This window comes from Citrus sinensis, chromosome 3 (assembly GCF_022201045.2).
Source record: "Citrus sinensis cultivar Valencia sweet orange chromosome 3, DVS_A1.0, whole genome shotgun sequence".
NCBI classification, from domain to species: Eukaryota; Viridiplantae; Streptophyta; class Magnoliopsida; order Sapindales; family Rutaceae; genus Citrus; species Citrus sinensis.
In genome coordinates, this window is record NC_068558.1 from 361309 (window position 1) to 384392 (window position 23084).

Below are 23084 nucleotides of genomic sequence, written 5' to 3' on the forward strand. Positions count from 1 at the left end.
ACCTTATATGACAATTTACAACACATAATTATTTACATATAAGTCTAATGTTGGGTAAAGGATTCGACAGCGTTGGTTTAGGATCCGACATAATTAATAACGGAACAAAGAGTGATAGGATTCCATTCCATTCTCGGCAGGTGCAATGTGAGTTGATTTCAGTTTCACCATGATACATATATTATGATCAAGTAGACTTCTCCCTCTTTGGAGCAGAATTTTGTTCTTGCGCAAACTAGGACTAGTTCCATGCAATTACATTAGTATTTTGCTGTTTGATTTCTTTAAATTGTGCACGCCTTCCAGGGTGTAATTGCTTCAAAGTGAGCATAGCTAACAACCACTTGTAAGTTTCAAATTAGAGGAAGTTTTTGGTATTATATTTTATTCATTATGTGTGTACGCACATCATTATAATTAATTGAAATGTACATGTAATAAAAAATAAATAAAAAAGGTGCAATGCTTCGTAAACACCCAAGAATTTTCCTTCAAATTATGTTGGTTTCATTGGATTCAATTATTTTCAGTGCTTTTAATACTTTCCAAAAGTTACTAATTAAATCGAATACAAATCATTGCCGAAGACTGATCGCTGATGGATCTTCTCTTCTGCAAAATTAATAGTGAAATGAAATTAACGCAGCCTTAAGCGATCATTTGATCAAATATATTGTTAATGTTTCTGGCCCGATCCCCAATAACCAATAAACTGGACGTCTGGACCCATTAGGATCAAAGAATTATTATTTAACCCACCATTTTTGACACGCGAGCACTTGATCGTTGAGTCACGCACATGGTTGATAAACTTCTATCTTATGATGCGTCGTTTACTTATGGGTGGTAATTATGGGCGGATCCAATTAAGGCCCAATAATTTTTTTTTAAATGTACCTCAAGCTTTTTTCTAAAAAAGTTAAATAAATAAATTTAGACACATCTTTCATATATTAAAAGATTTGTAGTTCAATGGTAAGAGTGCTATTTAATGATTTCAAAATCTTAGTTCAAATCGCATTAGCCACATTATTTTATTTTTTAAAATAATTTGTGAAAAAGACTTCGAAAAATGATATTTTCACGCATTTAAAAAAATAATTTATTGTTGTTATTATTTAGAATTTAAAAAAAAAGTAATAAAATTTGAGTTTATAAGACTTAAAATATATTCAAGTGAACATTAAAATAATCTAAGTTTTTTTAAACTAAACCCCCCTCATTTTAATTTCTGGATCCGCCACTGGTCGTAACATGCTAATCTGGATCAAATTGCTGCAACGAACAGCTTTTGATTATCATTTGATGTTAAACTTATAAGAATTTGTAGTTTTAAAGCTTCATTTTCATAATTGTTTAATTGACTATAATTTCTAAAACCAAATGGCTGACTCCTTTTAAATGCTTTTTTTTTTTAAATAGAACTACTTGATCAATGCATGTCTAGACCCGTGAGCCTAGAAGAGGACTAAAATAGGTGAAATTCTTTTATAAATAATATATCATGCAATCACGTTTGTAAGAGTTAGAAAGTGACTTTTTTAATTAAATTTACCTTGCATTCTCTGAGCTGTACTTTTATCCAAGTCAAGGTGCATAATTTATTTGCACCTATTAAAAAAAAAAAGTTTAAGCATGTGCATGTGCCTTCATAGTTGAAAAGATGAACCTTTCAATAGATCTAAGAATAAATTTTGTATTATTTCCAACCACTGATCAGATATCCAAAGCATCACTTTCTGATTTCAAAGCTTAAATTAAATTGCATCAAGCTCAAATATAAGTAACCAAAATATATGTACGTGCATCATTCTTAAAAGTTACAAGCTTCTAGGTAGAAGAAATTTTGACTATATATTAACCCATTTGCAGGGGCAAATCAACAAGGAAATCAGAAAAAAAAAAAAAAAGATTACAGATTGAGAAATCAAGACACAGAATAAGCATACATAACACAGAGCAAATGATAATTTTCAACTCATAATAAGATTAATATTGGATCGAATGGGGCTTCTTTGTTTAAGTAAAAACCTGAGCTGAGCGTTTTGACACTCCAGCTTTGTATCCCAATGCCTACTCCTTGATCCGATTGCTCGAACTACTCTTGGAAATTCAACAAACCCTTTAATCCCTCTCTTTATGTGAGGATTCTCAGGTTCTGATGGTGCTCTCCTTTGAATTGCGATTGATGCAGTGTCATTGCTTGCACTTGAAACCGCCCTTGTCGATTCTCTTGAATCAATCTCATTACTGCAAGCGCCAATACTAGATTTCTCACTACTCAATGCCAACCTGGCAAATTTTCCTGAAAGGCTATGAGAAGCTGTTAAAAACCCTGGAAATTTATCCTCTTGATTCCTCCGTAACTTTTCTGTCCTGGTACTTGAAGTATCAATTTGAGTCCTTTTAGATTCTTCCAATTCTTGTAACTTTTCTTCAAAGAGAATCTTGGCCTCGGTGAGCTTCATTTGAACTCTTTCTTCTCGTAACACTTGAGCCATTCGGAGCATCTTTCTCTCTTCTTCCATTTCTCGCTTTATCCGATCAATTTCTTCTCTATCAGAGGAAATATCTCTAGCAAGCTCTTCACAAAGTCTCTCCATTGTCTCTCTTCCTCTTCTCTCCTCAGCCAGCTCTCTAGCGAGTCTCTTATTCATTGACTCAGCCCTTTTACGTGCTTTGCGTTCATAATCAAGCTCAGCTTTCAATTCCATGATCTGGGCCTGAGCGATATCTAGCTCAGTCTCCATCATTGGCCTGAAGAAAGTTAGATCCCAGAAAGAAGCCGCGATCTTACGAGCTGAGACTGCAGGAAGATGAAACTGGTGAATATGCTTGGTATTGCTTTGGCATTGATGATGATCATGATGATTTTGACGGTGCTTCTGAGAATTATAAAATGGATTCTCATAAAGTTTCCAGCTCGAGCAAGTGGTGGGGGTGATGGGTTCTTGAGAACTAATGGTATTAATTTTAGAACTATTTTCAGGGCTAGTGATCATCATCATCACCACCTCCTCCGTATCTTCTTCTTCTTCTTCTATTGCTACTACTTTTGTATATGAACTTTTTCTTTATATAGCTTTTTGCTCGCTTTCTTTTTCTTTTCCCCTCTCAAGAAAGCAATTGAGGTAGGCCCTTATCTCCTGGAGCTTGCTTTGAAGATGTGGATTGTAAAGAAAGATACATCACATGCACCTCATCTTCTCCCTAATCAAATCCACCGTATCGTGGAGGTACTCTCTCTTCATTTCTAAATCTTTTACTTCTACGAATAAATTTCTTGCCTTCTATATGCGGCCCTCAACCGGGCAATCTCCTTGAGTGATGAACTAAGTAGTGGGCTAGTGGCTCAATATTGTAGAGGCCCCAAATTGCCAGCCCGTTTGACCCTCTTTGTACAGACAAGAGAGCAATCAGTGCCGGTGCGGGTTAATGCATTAGTTGAAGAAAAAATTTCGTGGGACCGTCCACTAGTTTTCTATCACGTGGTAGAAATTAGGTTGCAAAGTGGGCCTCACTATGGGATTTTCTAAATTTTAGAAGTCAATAAATGTTATACTAAGATCCAATACTCTTCGATTGCATAATGGATTATCTCATCAGAATAGTCCTAGGCAAGTTCCGTTCCTTTAGTCAGACTAGTGGGCACCGATTCACATGAGTTCTGTTTCAGAATAAATCGAAATTTTTGGTTCTATTTAGTTTAGGAATTTCAAAAAATTAATTTGAGAATTTTCATTCGGTTCGGTTTCAATTTTAATCAATTCGATTTTTTTTTAAAATTATGAAACACTGAACCGAATTTAAAAATTATTTTACTCCAGTTTAACTACTTTAAATATCACGTGGCATTTCTTTAATTTAGAAATTATTTTTTTTAGTTTTTTGTTCGATTTTTTGATTTGAAATTTAAAATGGAGAACTGAACCGGAGTATTCTATTTTATACCAAACTGAAATATTCAATTTTTTTCTTAAAAAAAAAATTATGAACCAAACCCCAAAAGATAAAACCCAACCCGTAATTTTTCAGGTTCGGTTTAGTTTTGCCACCCCAAGGTGGGACATTTTGCATCATATGTAAATGGCTAGTTTGTCCACATGTTGCATCTACTTTCGTATCTTAAGAGTCAAACTCTTGACTGGTTGTTGGTAGAGAAACCAACTTACCATCTTTTCTGAAATGTTACACGAAAATGTATATAATATGTTCATGGGTAATTTTATTTAGAATTACTCGATCCTTTTACAGAAATTAGGATGTTACAAAAGGTTCTTTTGCTCTCGTTTCGGTAATGTTCTTGATGATTCATAAAGACAAATGCATCAGATGAGTCCGTTAGTTATTTGCAATCCTTCTCAAATAAATAATGTCTACTCGGAAAGCATTTGAAGGAGAAAGGACGGTAAAAGCATCATCACTTCAGTCAGTCCCCAAAATATTCATGTTTTCTACAGTCTCCTCTGTTCGCCACTCGGCCTTTACCCCGAGTGAAGAAAAATATACTTGAGCTTTGAGAATTGCAGTGGACCCCTAAATAGCCATATAAGTGATACCGTCGCAGGTTGTTAGTGATTGTGCTATAGTAAAATGTCGCCTCTCAAAGACAATTAAGGTGAAGCACCATTCTTGAATTCACTTTCACCAAGTAGTGGGACGTGGCATCTAGAGAATTACTTACACCTAGTGTAATTAGGCTTTCATGCAAAAGAAGCAATTCCACAACTGCTTAAACATGCAATTGAGTACTAGATTCCTACATATGGTTAAATCTATATAGGACATCTCTTTTAGATTACAAATAAAGCAATCTTCCATGGTCATGCGCCATGGTCTTATACATGCCTACTCAAAGACACTGTTCCATGGCAACTCGAAGAGTGTTGAACCGCTGCCCCACTAAAGTGAGAGTAATGTTTTGAGTCCTCGTGTCAACCATTTCTCTTCTAATTATATAATCAGGTGGAGGCAAACATCTTCCCTACCAATGTCAATGTAGAAGATATCCCTCCGATTAGGGAGGATGGAAATCATCAGTTTTGTTGTGATAAGACTTAACTTAGGGTAATCCTAATAGATTTCTAATCGTAAATACCAGTAACCTTCTAATTGTAGTATTAATGTTTTCCACGTACACCATATAAAAAAAAAAAGGACAAGCAACTAAACGAAGCATATATGAATCATCAACAATATCCATATTACCCAGCCCTAATAACTCTCTACAAGATGCAGCCAACCATTTCATATATCTCAACCAACCAAATGTTATTCAAAAACACACAAGCCAACCAAATGTTATTCAAAAACACACAAGCCAACCAAATGAATAATTAGGTGGGGAAAAGAGAACCAAGGGCCAGGCACGGCCCTGACAATGAAATCACAAGGACTAACTAGCTCACACAAGCTCATAATTCATCAATTTTAAATAATCAAAAACTGAATCTAGAGATGACATAACAACCAAAGTATGAATTACTTAAAAAAGGAGCACCAAAACCATAAAACCATTCATAAAATGGCGGGAGTGACTTTCACCTATATGAAAGTGCAGGCAATCAGAATCATAACATCTCTACTCTTTCCAACAAAATACAATTTAAATAATGACTTTGGTTGAAGAAGTTCCTGGTTACCATCACAATAGGCAAGCAAGGTGAGTTACATCAACACCAACTCTTAAGGCAATTCTTTTGCTTCTCAAGTTGACACAATATTTAACACAACCCAACCAAACGAAAACTCCACATTTCTCACCGAAACTCAGCAGCCTAAGACCAGTGAGTTATGTGGTTAAAGCACTAAAACATTAAATATAAAGAAATAAGACATTTGGCATAAAAGTGTGAAACATCATACTTGATGGCATCTGGACTTGAAAACTTAGCAATTATCCACAAACCCAAACAAACCTGTAATCAGCTAAAGCTGGACAATAAATGATTACTGCGCCCCTATCATTTAACCCAAGAGAAGAAAGTACACTCTTTTTTGTGTCTGTAAAATGTCCTAAAACATCTTTGTTCAAAAAAACCAACTAAAACCACCATCTTAGGAGAAAGGAATCTGAAAAGGAAGTAAATAAATAAAAATCTAAACATAAAACAAAGTTATGTATTCAACAATACAGAATATAATGCATACATGCGAAACCATCAATCTGTAAAGAGATGGCACATGTGATCAGACAAGAAAGCAGAACTATGAACATCGAAACATCCATTACAGTTATTTGGTGTTAAAACAGGGTTATATTTTCATTTATCAGGATGAGCAAACGAGTAAATCAATTTCACAGAGTCAATAAAAGTGCTACTACACTTTCAATTTAACATTACTTGGTACATTTCCTCATGATATGAAAAACTTGATATGCCACATTTCTTAAAGCATACCCTCATGTTATGAAATTTTTTTTAACAGAAATGCTGTGATTAGTCTATTCTAAATTACTTGTAGGTGCTTCTTTAACAGAAACAGAATTTGCCACATGTACTTCTCAAAACTGCACACCTTATAAATCAACTTTATGCATATATATATACACAAAAATAAATAAAAATAAACTATTGGTAACAAAACATCCACTACCTTTCCAAGCCAAAATTTAAGGGAGACTATTTCCCTCACAAAAGCAGGAGATACACAAGCCAAAATAAATATACACAAAAACACGTTTGTTTCTAAAAAGCAACTGGTCACCATCAGAATAACTATGTGCTGCATATATTTTATTTCTTTCTTCAAGGCTATGAAATGTCTAGTTTTTCATTTGATTACACATCATCCACATTAGATAATTTGAAATAAAAGCACAATCATTTCTCAAAAAGAAATTCAAATATCATGTATGAGTATTACATGTACTATAAGATTCACAGACATATATCAAAGTTGAAAAAAGTAACCTACTAATTCCACCAGACAAAAACGAACCAATATGAGTAGGCAAGATTTCTACCTCGAGTCTCCTACTCTCCCATTTGGATGGTGTCAATCACAATTCAAACTCCTCTTCAAGCTTCAATGCCTCAGCAGCAGCCTCTTCCTCCTCATCATCAATCACAAAGTACGGATTATGTGCCTCGGGCTTAAACTTGTAACCGGTGAACACATAAAATGCCAGCGTGGCCAATTCTCCAGCCACCACGCTTGTCCACAGATACTTGTAGGAAGTAATAGTCTCAAGTGCATAGACCACCACCCGAGTAAAGTAAATGTAGCAGATAACCACAATATAGTACTGTCTGAACAGTGTGAGCTTCATCAAATTAACCGCGGCTTTGCCGTCAGTCCTGGCAGCCTCACGCAGGTTCTTGATCGACCAAACGATGGGGAACAAAACGGCACAGCAACACACAACATCCACAAGCAAGAATACTTGCTTCCACGTGATCCAATCCTGACCATACGGGCCCGTTTCATCAATAACCACCTGCGCAATATTAGCAACGACCTGGAGTGGGATCACGATCATCAGGACTTTCTTCTCTTTATCCTGCAGATACGGCTTCAAAAAGGACCATCCGGTACCGATCAAAACGATCAACGTGAAAAGCGTGATTCCTTTCAGGAAACTGAACATGTAAAACAAGACGTCCCAGCCGTGGGCGCTGCCGGTGCGTTTGATGTACGATTTATCTTCGGCCTCGCACAAGAGGTTCACCGCTTTGAGGACCACGACGGCGAGCATGAAAAAGTGGATGCGGAAAACAGTGAGTCGTTTCCTGTAAAGGACGTGGATCCAGAGACCGGCGAGGATGAAGTAGATTAGGGAGAAGAGGAAATAGATCCTAGGCAGAATCGTCTTGCCGGCGGAGAGGTAATCGCGATTGTTGGATCTTCCTTCGAGATTGTACATGGCGGATCTGACGTCCATGGAGACTTTGAGTTGCTGGAGACAATTGGCGAAAACGAGCGTGTATTGATCGGCGTCGTTCTCGGAATAGATGGTGCTGTACTCGGATTTGCCGTTGAGGTTGTTGAAGGTGAAGACTTGTTTGATTAGATCGGACTGGAGAACGCACGTGATCTCTCCGTCTTCGAGCTGTTGGAGCACGTGGAGCCATGAGTCGTGAGTGCAGAGGAAGAATCCGACCTTGGAGAAGTCGAGGTCCGGGTTTGAAAGGGAGATTTTGGAAACGTTGAGCTCGAGACGGCCACGGTGTGTGAACCCAAACTCGTCGAACGGGATTATCGGGCGGTTATCGTTTCGAATCTCGTTGAATCGGATCGCGGCCGATGAAAGGGAAAGCAATTGGAAGACCAACACACAGAAAACCAAGGATTTTGAGACACCCATTGATTTGTCTTCTGATTGCAAACCCGGCTTCAGTTTTCCAGATCAGATCTGTCTAACTGATATCTGACGACGATGTCGATGAGATTAGTGCTGTGCTGTGCGGCGCCTCTGCCTCTCTCTCTCTCTCCCCCCTCCCTCTTTGCTCACTGTTTTACTTTTATGGCCTTTTTTTCTATTACCAATTACCACCAAAGCAAGCAAACGAGAATTGGAAATTATAAAAATGATGACAAATGTTAACACTTCAACGAATGAATTTCGTATTCGTATTTGTGTTGGTTTGATTTTTATTTTTATTATCAAGGAAATTAATTTATTCAAGGCAGGGCAAGGTAGAATTTAAATTTATTCTAGTGTAAGAGAAGACGTCACAGACGTGGGCCTTTTCTTTTGCATCATTACCAAAATGCCATCAAAAGTTGGCCCTCTGCTCTGATGGTGTTCTGTGGGCATGATGGTAATTTTATTTGGCCCGACGGGAAGATTCTTGGCCTCTTTTCTTCTTGTGGTACTTTTTAGTTTTATCGGCTAAAGGTTCCTTTCCAACCGAGATATTGAAAAGGTCCTTTCTTTAAAGAAAGCTATTGAGAGCCCTGACGACATATATATTATTATTAATATTAAGCTTGCTAGTGAATTAACGGTCCATGGTGAGGAATTTATTTAATTAATGCTGATTCGGTCACTCTTTATTATGTTATGACCCTCTTTCTTTAATCCACGAGTAGTAGTAAATAGTAATGCTATACAAATTGAGAATTGGTGCTAAATTTACCTGGAATGTCACTTCAATTGTTAAAATTACACGCAACTGCTAGCGGGAAAGCTTAATTTAGGGTATCTTTGAGTGTAAAAGGAAGATGGTGGAAGAAAGCAAAAGAAAGAAAAAAAGTAAGAATAATCCAACCAGCGGCAAGTGGAGGGACATGGGATGTTTTTCGCAGGCATAAATTTGGTAACATCTTAAAACATTCGGGGAAATTTCTTATCCAACGATTTCCATAAATGCATTCTCAAAATTAGCAATATAACAAAATTTCTATCATAATTGCCATATACACCGAATTTGGATCAAATTGCCTTTGAAACAAACAAATTAAATCCAAAGCAACTAGTGCATCGCCCAAATTTCGTCATCACTCATATCTCCTATGTTGCTCACCGCAGCCCCCATCATCACCATCATATCATCACAGCCCCCATCATCACGATCACATTATCACAACCCCCATCATCAACAACAAAGCAGACATTGACGACGGCATGAGGATCGACTTCAACTCAAAGGTATGGCTCTCTCACACTATCACAACAAGTTTCAATTGATTGGCGGATTATTATTGATAAATGAGTAATGTTAGCATATTTTTTGGCATCAAGAATTCAAAATTTTTCTTAAGATATTGTTTGTAAAATATAGTGCAATATGTGTCTTTAAAATACCTTTAAGATTTTTTTTTTATTATCTCAATGAATTTGCTGAGTTATTCTCCTGTATCGAAAGCACTAAATAAAATGAATTTTACACTTATTTCACACACACACACACTACACCTATTTCACACACACACACACACACACACACACAGAGCATTGGTTTCAAGTGGAATGCAGGTGATGCTGTCGATTGCCAATACGGGCGATAAAGTCCATTGCTCGCATTCACATAGGAATGGAATCCTTTGCTTTGACTATCCCAAATATGTATTTTTTTATTTGTTTAAATATTATTCTAATACTATTGTATTTAACTTTCAAATATGTTCTCCAATGAAATGTTGCCTTGGACACTACAGATACCAATTTCGGATTACTTTCCAAGTGTTCTAAAAATGTGACCAAAACGAAGAGAGTGATTGGCCTTATACAAAGAAAGTTGATTGATAAGTGATAAATTTTGTTTAAGAAATCAATATTTGGGCATTTTTTAGCTATTAAGGAAATTGGATTTAATGGTAAGCTCGTGCACAATTTGTGCTTAGATAAGTCGTGCGAAAAGTTGATGAATACCAAATATGGTTTCATGTTGACAATGAATTGGAGCATTTCTCAATTCGAGAATAGTGCCTTACAACATGACTTAAATGTGGTCAATTGGAAGAGTTGGGAGAGTTTGAAAAAATAGGCAGCAAATAGATGATGTTTATTTTGATAACAATGATGACTTTCTCCTTAAAGAATTAGACAAAATGTTTGAAGAATTTGATTTCACTAAAATCAATGACGATAGTGCATTGAGAATTGCTTTGTTCTATTTTGTAGGCAATCTTGCGAGCAAGACCCAATGAAAGGTCAATAAGTAATTTTATATTATATGCCATCGTAGATTTAAGATGTGTTAACAACTTCTCTTGTGGAACACATTCATAGAATATTATTTATGATCAAATAAGTAGTTCATTGAATGGGAAAGCTGAAAATATAAGAAAAGAAACAAGTAAGCAACATAAACATGAAGCTTATAATTTCTCTGTCTTTTCTTATAATGTACAGGTGCTTAAAAAATATAAATATGAATTAACTATGCATAAATATAATATAATGTCTTATAATTTTTTTTCATTTAGGTTATATTTTTAAAGCAATTGGAGAAATCACATTAAAGTATACCAACCCTATAAAAATGAATCGTCCTCACTACTTCAAGTGGACAGACTTTAAGATTGTATAATGTTTGGATTTGTTAGAGAAATTTAGAGCATCTACTATAAATATAGCTAAAGCATGTAATTTTGAGTATTTATTTCTCTACAACCATGCAAACTTAATTTTTTTAATTGCTTATGCAAGTGGAGTTAAAGCAAGTTTTGAAAAGGATTGGTAAAGAGAACAAAGAACCATACTATTAGTCTATGAGGAGATACTGCACTAAGTTTTTGACTTCTGTCGATGAGGGGAGAAGATTTTGTAATATAAATTGGTTACTTGCAATTCATTTTGCTGAACTGAAAATTTGTAAATTACTTTATGTAGTTAAATAACTTGTGGAAAAGCTAAAACATAATAGTACCATACTGCCATCAGATGACCACCATTTGATGGTCATCGCTTGCAATTCACTTATAAATAACTTTATGTCACACAACCTAGCTAATAGTTTCTACAAAACAGAGGATTTAGATACTATTGAGTTTAGTTTTTTTGGCACTTTACGTTCGATTTAAAGTTTAAAATAACTAAAGAAGTTGCCTCAAGAGTAATTTTTTTCTTACATTCAAGTTAAAGAATCGATATGATATGATTATGTCTTCCATAAACTAAAAAAGCTTGAGCTTGATGTTGTTGAAATTAAGATCGAAATGGCTAAAATAAAAATGGCAATGGTTGAAGATCGGAAGGTGTTTGGTGAGGTAAAAACGAGATTTGATTAGATGAAACATGCAATCATGGAATTTATTGCATCAAACACTAATTCCACATTTTCACAATCATATGGTGAATTCTCATATCGACGCTCACATTGAGTATGCAAGTTATACATACATTAAAATTCACTTTTTATTTTTACTCTTCATTTGTAACCTCATATGGTGAATCCTCATTTGACAAATACCTCTAAATTTTAGAGAATTATATAATCCTGATATCAAGCCATTTGAATATGATGAGAGTAACAAAAGAAAAACTCCAACATATAGTTGGGCGAGGAACCTCCATGATGGAAGTGTTTGTATACTAGCAAAAGTCACCATGAATGAGTTTGTTTGGATGTCAACTAAAGAAGTCGCATATACTAAGCATTCCATACACAATTCCCCACCTAAAATGCAGAAAGTTTATAATGTTGAAAGTCTTCTCGCAAATGAACTTACAAATATGGTTAATATAATATTTATTAACACAAATCCATTAAAATGGCTTAGTAATCTAATATATTTTATGAATTTAAGTAGTGGTATCATGAAGAAATCACAGTGAGTCGGTCTATTACATTTGGGAAATATTTTTTTAGATATATTTTTTTGTGACTATAGGAGCGGTTCACACGAATGGCTGATAGATAAGGCAGTGTTCTTAATCATTGTATTATCTTGATCATTGAATTTGTTGAATCTATTTTTTTTCTAATCTTCTATAACTGATCTGATAGTATGTCTATGCATACTTGCAATATTCGAATGCTTTACCTTTGCGTTGCACGCATACAAATATTTGGTTTTTATGTAAGAAACCTTCCTATTAGTTAACTACTACGTGATGAGATTATCCAAAATTTTCATTTTACTGTTACATCATGATTAGGTTCATTCTGGTAGCATTATGGAATTAAGGGAAATGTGATATTTTGGAAATAATTTATCGAGATATTAATTGCTATGAATATAGTTGGATGACACATTGTTTAAGTGTTGGTTGAACATCAATATCATATGTAAACAAATTATTATTTTTGGTTTTAATTTCTTTACTTAATAATAATTAGACTGCAATTACAGTTCAATAAATTTGATATATAGGTTTACATGACAATGAATTTTAAGAAACAATATTGGTTGTTGGCCTGAGTGAATCTTAATAAAAAAGAGATATGGCTTATTGACTCATTGATTGATCTTTACGAGGACGATGAATATTTTAAGAAGTTGTTGCCTCTCAAAGTTTTCCTTCCTCATTGGCTAGCAAGCATAGGTTTTAATAAAACACGTGAGGAAAAGAGACTTAATGCATGTTGGTTATGCAAGCGATGATAAAGTTTATCGTAACAATTCCCCGATAATGGCAATTGTTGAATGTTTATGCTAATGTATATATTTTATTTAATGTTAGACCTACACCAACTTTTAGCAATAGCCTTGGGAATTTACTCAGAAAGAAGATTGTTTTAAATCTCTTTATAAGAGTTATTATATAGAAAAGCCTACTCTTGAACATTAATGGAGTTTCATCATGTACTTATTTCATATTTTGAGGTATCATGTATTTATTTAACATTTTGACTTTGCACCATTGTAGAGAAAAATTCAAGGACTCAAGGAAAATGATGCTGATTTTGAATCGGGCTCGGAATTTTTTTTTATATTTTCTAGTGTTAAAAATAGTGAAAATCAGGAAAAAAATGCAAACATATCGCAATGAGTTCAAACTTTCCAGAGGGGCATCAAAATAAATTTAGGAACCATAAAACGTGGAATAGAACAGTAAAAAATAAAAGAGTTGTGGCAAAGTTGCATATTTCCATTGAAAAAATGCTCTTAACTTTTCCATTCTTGTATTTCATACGACCATCAACATAAGTTTCCCACAATTTGCCAAAACACATTTTAAGCACAATTGTTGATTCCATTAAAATTGAAGCAAAATAAAATTAATATAATTACATCACTAAAACAACAGTTGCATTTCTTTAAAAATAAAATTAACCTCAAATAATTAACATTAAAAATACAATTACGATAAGATGTCCCACATTTAGGCTTCCATCACTCGTGGTCTAGATTTCCTCTACAATATCTTGAAATACAAAATTATCCATATTTTACCTAATTTATGGACTCGCGCAAGCAAATATCTACCCACATTGTAATAAAAATTGATAAAGATATCTTTTTCTACAAAATCCATACATAAAACTCACTTAATCTTTCAATCTAAATTTTAAAAACACTAACTTTAATTCCTTCTCGATCCTTTTTTTTTTCTTTTGGTTTGATTGATTCATCTTAAGTGCTAGCTAGCAATTGTTGTTTGATGCATGTGAGAAGAGAAGTGAAATCATGAAATGGGTGGAGTTTTGTGGAGTTTGTGTTTAGTTTTTGTAGGCAGTTTTGTGGAATAGGGTGTTACCAAATAGGTTTAGCAGGTTTATTTTAAGGTAATTAGATCTAAATTGGGTGTATGTGGCTATTATGATTAAAAGAATAATGTTATATGGCTAATTTTGATAATGGATTTATGAAAATGATTAGAAAGATAAGACTTCTCAAACATTTATCCTTTATATAAGGAAGTTTTTTTTTGAGAGGCTTTATATAAGGAAGTTGATTAGTCTAATTTCAATTTTTTTCCTAAATACTGTTTACTTTTCAGCAAGGTCCTGAGTTTAATTAATTACTCCGATTTTTTATTTTTTAAAAAATTGATTCATTTTATTAAACGGTAAGAAAGTCAACATTAACTCAAAGTTGGCAAAGATATCTCTTTTGCCATAATTGATATATTACTTACCATATTACTCAAAAACTCAAGAGAAGAATTATTAGAGGTTACAGTTCTGACGTGGAATTGGAAGCATTGTAAACCAAACTTCTCAAATTCTCACATCACACAGGATAAGACAGATTCACGCCAATCCTCAAGAAAGAAACAAAGAACATTTTAGTTAATTTGTGGTGGTTTTGGATGAGAAGAAAGCAACAGCACCAACAAACGGCGCATTGATGTATGTAGCTGGTTCTGACTGCTGATAATTATTACGATCATCGGCAAAATTGTCTCTATTATCAGGCCCACCTAATATAGCTCCACTGAGAACATTTGGATTGGGTGATCTAGAGTAGAGGTACTGGAATCCATCGTTGCAGGCAATGTGATCAGGATGTGCATGGATGGACGGTAGAGATGAACCCCTGTGATGAACATGTTGCGGATACCTCTCTCCGAAGCCCACCATGTAAGACATTTTAGCTGGATTATCGCCTAATATGTAATCCACTTGCTTCTTTGCTAGGGCTATGAGATTTTCTGCTTTTACGGTTGACGACCCACATGTTGCGACTCCTCCATTTGAGCTAAGGTACTTGGCATACGTTAAGAGGAGAAAAGCTGTGGTTGTTACATATTGAAGATTGCTCTCACTTGCTTTGTAGAAAAGCCCCCCTGCAAAAATATTGTGTTATATACACTTCCTTTGCTTGCTAATTTCCTAGAAGAGAAGAGACGCAGAGTAAAGAAAAGAGCAACTAATGGCTCGTTGACCAGACCTGCGGTGTATTGAGCTTGGAAACTAGATGACCCTGGAATCAGCGAGCATATGTAGTTGTCCGAGTGTGCTTTATATAATTGAAATTCTTGTGTGTTCTTCTCCAAGAATCCCTGTGTGGCAAATATCCAAAACTTAATTAAGGATCTATCTGAGCTTTAAAATATTGCAAGAGGGGCAGGCAGGCAGGAGCTTTGGAAGTAAAGTAAACCTTGGAAAGAAGGACCTTCGTTCCTGCCCGCTTGTCGTCCCAACTGAAGGAATAGTCATCATCATCAGCCCCCAATATGTGGCCATTGGATTGGATGTAAGCCAAGTATGAGCTGTTCTGTGAAGCTCTATGTAGCCATGAGGCACCCCAAAGGAGCTCATCCTAAATATAATTAATAATTGGGATCAATACTTGTGGTTGACATCAAGTAATGCAATTAGTAATATGTGTGATGTGTCTTACAAGGTATCCTGAATATGAGCAGTAAAATGGGCAGACCACTGAGTTGAGAGAGTCACTGTAAGAACCTCTATATTTGTCTGCAAAATCAAATACCTGCACCCCACACAATCCATTTTCTTAGTGAATGGAAGTAGTAAAATATTTGGCAAAGAAAAACGATGCAGTTTGTCGTGCATGTTCACCTTCATGGCCGTTTTAAGCAATTTGGTGGAATAAGAAGGGTCGGAGTCTTTAAACACTACTGAAGCTGCAGCCAGTGCTGCCGCTGTCTCTGCTGCTACATCAGAACCTGGGTTCTGTGTTGAGACTTTGTAAACATTTCGTGGTGTGTCCATATCTTCAGGTCTCTCCCAGCAGTGGTGATCCATGTTTGGATCCCCTACCTGTTGCGTCAAGTACCACATCACATATAATGTTGCTCTTTTGCACAAGACTGTAGTAGATAGACATTGTTTAATTATTTTTCTTTTTTCTTCAAAAATGATTATAACTATTTCATCCGTCTAATTCTTCTTTATGGTCAATCCCCTTTTGTCGTGTCACCGATGTAAAACTTGTTATTTGCTGAATGAGACACCAAGGATTGTTATTCTCTGTTTGAGTTTGTTTTTTGGTGGTTAGTTTGTAAACAAAACATCAAAGCATTTTGTTTAACTCACCTGGACGTATAAGGCGCCGGGGGTTGCAGTAGATGCCTTTAAAAGATAATCTGTGCCCCAACGGATGGCAGCTTTGGCATTCTCAAGATGGTTCTGCATTGAGCTTCCAAATTCAATCACACTCCAGGACAACAATGTAGTTGTGAAAGCCATTGGAAGGCCAAACTTGACGTTGTCACCAGCATCATAATATCCGCCCACTAGATCAACCTGAAATCAAATCCCATGTAACACCTCAGTCAACATATATAAAACTGTTCAGTTAAGCATGATTAGCCATGTAATAATGTATACATGATAAGAGGAACCATCAGATAGCCCGGAATTGCCCCTCCATGTAAGCTGCTGGTTAGGCGGCAATCTTCCAGACCGCTGTCCCTCAAAGAAGAGAATGGACTTCCCAAGAGCATCAGAGTAATCTTGAAAAGTGAAGGCCGAGCACAATAAGCTAAGTGCACAAAGAGTTAAGCCAAGAATCTGCAAATTTAGTGAAAATTTAGTAACAGGATCCATTTTCCGTAGTATTGACAGTACCATGCAAAAATTAGAGGCCTTGGTATTGGTGGGTGTGAAATACATTCACGTCAGATGACGCCATTTATAGGCAAAGCAGGCAGGAATGATGCTGCTCACGGGATCAACTGCGTAAATTTGGACATTTGCTGCGGGGTCAATATTCAAAATTTATCCGTAATATAAGCTATCGGAGCCTTAAAGTCTAGGATACAAAGACGATAAAGACAAGTGTATACTTGTTTAATTCTCAGTACTTGTCAGTATTGCTTCTCGTGTGTTAAAAGTTTTACATTTGATAAAAGAGGCAAAAATTCCCCGTTGATTATACAAAAAAAAGTCTTAAAACTGCGTAAATTGAGAGAGAAAATTAAGGGTAAGACTTGATTTCAGCATTGGATGCCGTGATTAATGCTGGAGCATAGTGTGGATGGATTTTGTAGAAACATAATTTGTCCGTAGCAAAAAGAAGTCACGGACTTCGTCTCACGTGAAACGAATTGAGGCCTTTTCTGATAGAATTGAAGATTGTGCGGTTAGCAACTTGAATGAACAGAACAGAGCATAACAGTTTTGTTAGTTAAAGGTGTGTCTGCGGTCCAACTATAATATCTAACTATCATGTGATAAGAGTTTCATATGAAATAAATGGTCAAAAAAATTCAGAATTTTCTTCATCTTCTTGCATAAATGCGCCTTGATTCTTGGCCAACTTTCCAGAGATCAGTGGATAAACATTTCGGCATTTTAGAGGAAACCCAGAAGCAAATGTATGAACGCTTGCCTCGCCATTATTAACTATGACAAAATTATAAAGTATGCAATGAGTAACTTTCTCTTGAGACGGCCTATTGATCTACTCGATAAAAAATGAAATTATGGAAAAGATTTTGTTTTATCGGTCATAATTATCTTGAATTACCTGATGACATAGGTTGATTTTGGTGAGAAGATCCTTTCAAGGCAACATGCCAATTTGGGAAATTACCAGAACTTATATTTGTTTGTTAGCTGAGTCATTCCGCATTCGATGCATTTTGTGAAGAAAATGAACGAACCCACTTGTCAAATCGACAGATTTTCTGCTACAAGAAAGCCAAAACCAGCTTTGCTGATTTTCCACATATCAACACAGTAAAAAGCACCCTCGTTGTTTGGAAAATTTGCTTATGTCTCAAATTCATAAATTGCCACTGAATTGGCACCAAATTTTTTTATCCTGATTGATCAGGACAGTCACCGTACTGTTACCCTTATTTAACTTGAATTTAATTTACAGGCTATTCTTTCAACAAATACCAAGATGCCACTAAAAACATATGTAGAATCTACTTCATTCAATGATGTTTTGCAGTATTTCTGCTTCAAAGTATAGGCGCAATAAATTTACAACTGATCTTTACTTACAATTCAACAACCAAGTATTGTCAGCAGTATCGATTTCCTCACGGATGGATTTCATTTTTCAGTGTATTTTCTGGTTGGTGATAGCTAATGTTCCTTTTTACAAAGTATCAATATGTAGCCCATAAATGGCGCAATTGATACTTTACAGTAAGTACATTTGGTTTCAAAGTCATGCCATTGGCATTATTTCTCATATCCGGTTCCGCAATATCTGCTGTCACCAAGGGCTTATAGGGAACCCAAGCATCAGTTTATCTGAAATTCACCAAAAAAAAAGCCACAAAAAAGGGGATTCTTGTAGCGTTGCCTAATTTCAGTTTGTAATGGTGCATACTATGTTATACATTGTAGGGCCAACCGGCCAAGACAGATTGACTATGGAGATGTACGACTGGAAGCTAAATGAGCTCGGAATGGGAACTCGTCATGCTTGTAACTTGGGACAGACTGGGGAGCTGGGGTTCGCATTTGAACCTGCTGATTATGCAACGGTTAGAAAGCAAGAAAATTTTCATTAATTACAGTGTATAGAAGTTTCAGAAACTCACATATGTCTGTGAAACAGGGCTGGGTGGACACTGGATCGTCTTCAAATGAGGGTGGAACCTGGCCATATACCATTTCACAACTCATATCTTCAAAATCTGAGGACAAACAATATGCAGAGTTTAGGGTTTGTTTGTAAACGAATAGACGATTATTTACATGTAATTTGTATGTATTACTGTAAATTGATTAGTACTGCAGTATCAATGTTAAATTACGGCGCAAGCAAAGAGTATGAGGAGACATACTGGGTATCATGGTTAGTGGAAGACCAAATTCCCTGGTGAAGAAATCTTGAGTAGGAAACTTGCACATATTTACACACATTCCAACACAACCACTGTTCTCCAGGTACCTTAACCGGTTGTCAAAAATTGCAATTAGCATTTCAGCTTTATTATAAATTAAAAAAAAAAAATCTGTTAATTATTTGTTGCATGCCATAAATCCAGCCCCAAATATCTGCTGCACAGATGGAAAGCAAAGGAAATCCGAGAGACCAAATTAACTATTATGCAAATACTACAATATCTTTGTTGGCTAAATGACTAGAGAGTTTCTACCTGCACTTCTTTATATGAACTCCACTTCTCTGCTTCTCCCCGTTTATCTCCACTTCCACAACCTACCAAGTACTCACCCATTAGAACACAAAGAATAAAAGAATTGTTACTACTACTATTTTATTTTCTATTTGCAAAATACACGAAATAAAGAAGCAAAATGAAGCAATGCACATCAGATTGTGGGCAAAAGAAATTAGCAGCATGCCTCAGAAGGTCCAACTAGCCAGTGGAAGAAAGGCACTGTCAGTGCAGCGTTGAATTCAGCAGCCCACTTTGTTGGAGGAAATAATTTCCTGAACTGCATAAATCACAACCACTTAATTAATTATTCATTAATCAACCATTCAAAAACAAATTGTACCACAAAAAAGAAAAAGAAGAAGAAAAAAATGGATTGAAATCCTTGAAGAGTTTAAGATGCAACAATTATGCACCTGAGCTGGGGCACCAGGAGGGAGCATGGACAAAAGCACTTCCCTGACAACTTCTTGCTGCTGCTGGCGAGACCTTCCTTCCATTACTCTCTTTGACACATCAACAAAACTCTCATAATCATAACCAAAATCAAACCAGCGCTTCTTCTTAGTCTCAGTTTTGGATTTCGCCGGAGATGCAAACTTCTCCATCTTGCGTGCAAATAATGTCATGAATGCCTTTTCAAAGAACCCGTCGTTGTACTTTGTTTTCTGCCCCAAAGGAGCAGGCTCCCCTGATGGCTCTGCTATCCCACACCGGGTAATCTTATCAGTGCTTTGTCTGCGCAATGAAATCTGATACGGAGGAGTAGGAAACCTGACTACTTGCAGACTTAGAACCACCATGAATATTACACAGAGTTTGAATTTCAGCGAAGAATAAATAAATAAATCAAAATAATGTGCTGGTTAGAATTGTTTAAAGTTGATCCCAGAAGGCTAAAGAGCAGATGCCTGCTTAAGTGTCCTGCTTTAGCTTCCATTAAACAAAATTCTGTCCACACATACATTTCCGGGAGAGATTATCTGCTTCTTGGTTAATTTTAGACTGATTGAATAACCAAATTGACCCACTTTTCTTTTGTTCGTATATGCATATACCGGTTACAATTAAATTTTTGAGGAGGGTAACAAAGGAATTCCGCGTCAGAAATTTACAAATAAGAGCTGTGTGGTCGGGCCAAGCATGCAGGTCTCAAATCGATTTAAGAATTTGAGGCAATGATACATGCCACGCTTGAATTTTAGCAGTTAATTGGATTCTGAAAATACTCCTATTATAGAATAGAGGCCAAGATCTAAGTTTAGTGGACATAATATGGACAGGCGATATTTGACCCCACGGACTGCATGAATAATAGAATATGATCGACATTCTGACACCTCTAATCTTTTTTAGAGTTTTGACAACAGCCAATTGAAACAGTACACGAAACAAATTAGTCGTGGGCTTAGGGAGGTTTCTCTACCCTAGTGGGCGGCCAGACCCAATGGGGATGGGCATAATGGGAATTCTATTAGGATACATAGGCCTTTTGACACCCCTTTAAATTTTTCGTACAACATCTGAATAAAACTACTTAAATAACTAAGGACAAATAAATTCTTTTCTTATTTTGAATGGAAAATTTAATTAAACACTTAAGTAAATTATTCTTTTAATAAATTACTTATAACAGTTTTAGGGTTATGGAGATATAAAATATGTAATAAAAAAATAATTTTAAAAAATTTTAAGATTTGTATGTATTTTTATAAATAAAAACTTAAAAGCAATACTCCCTTTGTTTTATGGCAAGATGGTAATTTTAGTTTATAGGTTTATATTTTATAAATTGAGTCGAGATATTCAAAGAAACAAAGCTAAAAGGGGTGTGCTGAGAATTTTAAAGGGGTGTCAAGAGCTAGGAAGCAGAGGAATTCGGGATTCATTACAACTTCAAATTTGAAATTTACAATAGATTTCACACCTTAGGTTTATATATCGTCACCATATTTATAGATTTTCTGATAAGATTATTTTATAAATTTTATTGCTGATGAGTTCGTATTCTTTGATTATGATGAATAATGGTGAAAATAAATAAAGTTAATTCATAAGTGAAAATTATTGAGATAAAATGAGGGTTAAGTATCAATATTATTGAATACTTATGAACAACTTACAGTTGGTCCAAAATTAGTTTTTTCACAACTCCTTAATTATTTGACAAGCAACAATAAAGGTGGCATTTATTTTTTTTTTCTCTCTAAAATTTAAATAAATTTGAATTAGTTTAAATTCTGAATAGAATTAAATGTCTGAATCCGAATGATATATTTATTTTGTTTTGTCTTAATTACTAAAAATAAATATTAAGTTGTTTTTTAACTTAAAAAATTTGAAAACTAATATTTTTTCTTTTATGCCCTTACAAATTATAAATGTTAAACAAATAATAAACACCTCAAAGAAAATAAATAAGATAAAATATATTATCATAACATAAATTATATTCAATTGAATACAATTCTTTAATATTCTATATTATATATGTTAATCAATTTTATTATAGTTTATGATATTTCTATATGAAAAATATTCATAAAAAATTATGAAGATAAATAATGCTAATTTGAAGAAAATTAAAAAAATAAAAATAATAATAGTCTACCTCTATATATCATCACAAGTTATTTAAAGATGGAAAATAATCCTAATTGTTAAATTTTAGTTTAGGTAAGGATGAAAATTAATTAATTAGATTAGGGATATTTTGGAGAATATTTTTTAATGATATCTTTTGGGATTTTTAGATTAAGCAAAAAGTTAAAAAAATTAGCCTAATAACTTAATGATTTAACGGCTGAAAATTTTCATTGAGTTGAAAAAAAAAACAAACTTAATGACTTAACTGGTTAAAATTAAAGTCAATTAAGCCATTAAGTCATTAAGTAAAAAAAAACAAATGGTGCCTAAATCATACAAAATAATTGATTTTAAGTCAATGTATATTACAAATGATGTAACTTAGCTAGACGCATGCTTATGATATCAGTGATATTTGGCCTCACAATTTATCTCATCAGCCTTTTATAATCGCTTTTATGTTCATTTCTATTTTGTACTCGTACAAACTTACTAAAAATGATAAATAGGTTTTAATTACAACAACATATATAACTTTTAAGGATATCTTATTTTATAAATCTTGATTTCTATTACACTTCTTAAAGGTTATTATTTTTTTTCTGATAAAGATGCAGTGCGTTTTAAACAATTGCTCTTCATAGTTGAATTAATGCAACGGAAGAATATAATGATGTAAAGCGATGGTTAAGTAGAAGGATATTTTCAATATTTTGTTGAATATAAAAATGTATGGAATAAATAAATAAATGAAATTCACATTGATTATGAGAATACCGATGAATCTGGTTCATTTGATTTCGTTGATTCAAAAAATGTCGAGAAATAACAAGGTACAAATCGAACTTATTGTTTATTCCATCGAAAATAATCAATAACAAGTATTAAGTCTCCCACAAAAGCCTACAAAAGACTTATTTATTATGCTAATTACGATTTATCTTAATTGCACTTAAAAACCTACTATAATAATACTCATAGCTTATGTGCTTTGTCTTTCAATGATAATGTATGAATAGAATTTAATTTCTTTATTTTCTCTATTTGTTAACCATTGCTTAGAAGAGATCAGATTATGAAAAAATCTTAATTCAACTAGAAATAAAAC

The 23084-nt window shown here is 34.6% G+C and overlaps 4 protein-coding genes across 5 annotated transcripts; all 4 read right to left on the bottom strand.

Annotated features, from left to right (window-relative positions):
* Positions 1-1780: 1780 nt before the first annotated feature.
* On the bottom strand, positions 1781-3585 carry LOC102617571 (protein BRANCHLESS TRICHOME). The gene has a single exon (XM_006477442.4). The coding sequence runs from the start codon at positions 3006-3008 to the stop codon at positions 1974-1976; it is 1035 nt and encodes a 344-aa protein (XP_006477505.2). The 5' UTR covers positions 3009-3585; the 3' UTR covers positions 1781-1973.
* A 3119-nt stretch (positions 3586-6704) lies between these two features.
* Positions 6705-8593, bottom strand: LOC102630655 (protein CANDIDATE G-PROTEIN COUPLED RECEPTOR 7). Its single transcript, XM_006476216.4, has one exon. It carries the CDS (start codon positions 8306-8308, stop codon positions 7004-7006), a length of 1305 nt encoding a protein of 434 aa, XP_006476279.2. The 5' UTR covers positions 8309-8593; the 3' UTR covers positions 6705-7003.
* Positions 8594-14446: 5853 nt separating this feature from the next.
* Positions 14447-16887, bottom strand: LOC102577970 (acidic cellulase; the record flags this gene model as incomplete). Its single annotated transcript, NM_001288865.1, is given in 7 exon segments — positions 14447-15124; positions 15229-15340; positions 15439-15600; positions 15682-15774; positions 15864-16064; positions 16341-16550; positions 16635-16887. Coding segments are annotated over 7 exon segments (1518 nt in total). The 3' UTR covers positions 14447-14627.
* A 1286-nt stretch (positions 16888-18173) lies between these two features.
* Positions 18174-20439, bottom strand: LOC102631239 (beta-carotene isomerase D27, chloroplastic). 2 transcript variants are annotated; one of them, XM_006476218.4, is made up of 6 exons: positions 19807-20439; positions 19578-19670; positions 19370-19431; positions 19055-19161; positions 18809-18904; positions 18174-18737 (listed from the first exon to the last, which is right to left on the bottom strand). In XM_006476218.4, exons 1-6 carry the CDS (start codon positions 20191-20193, stop codon positions 18685-18687), a joined length of 798 nt encoding a protein of 265 aa, XP_006476281.2. In that variant the 5' UTR covers positions 20194-20439; the 3' UTR covers positions 18174-18684. The 2 variants fall into 2 exon arrangements, with proteins under 2 accessions (XP_006476281.2, XP_006476282.2); XM_006476219.4 differs by having other exon boundaries at positions 18174-18734; positions 19807-20383.
* Positions 20440-23084: the final 2645 nt, after the last annotated feature.

Coding starts and splice junctions, on each gene's coding strand:
- LOC102630655 (XM_006476216.4), bottom strand. CDS start 8,308: ATGGGTGTCTCAAAATCCTTGGTTTTCTGTGTGTTGGTCTTCCAATTG.
- LOC102631239 (XM_006476218.4), bottom strand. CDS start 20,193: ATGGTGGTTCTAAGTCTGCAAGTAGTCAGGTTTCCTACTCCTCCGTAT. Junction 19,432..19,577: donor GGCTAGTTGGACCTTCTGAG/GCATGCTGCTAA, acceptor AGTACTTGGTAG/GTTGTGGAAGTGGAGATAAA. Junction 19,162..19,369: donor GTTCATATAAAGAAGTGCAG/GTAGAAACTCTC, acceptor CAACCGGTTAAG/GTACCTGGAGAACAGTGGTT.
- LOC102617571 (XM_006477442.4), bottom strand. CDS start 3,008: ATGATGATGATCACTAGCCCTGAAAATAGTTCTAAAATTAATACCATT.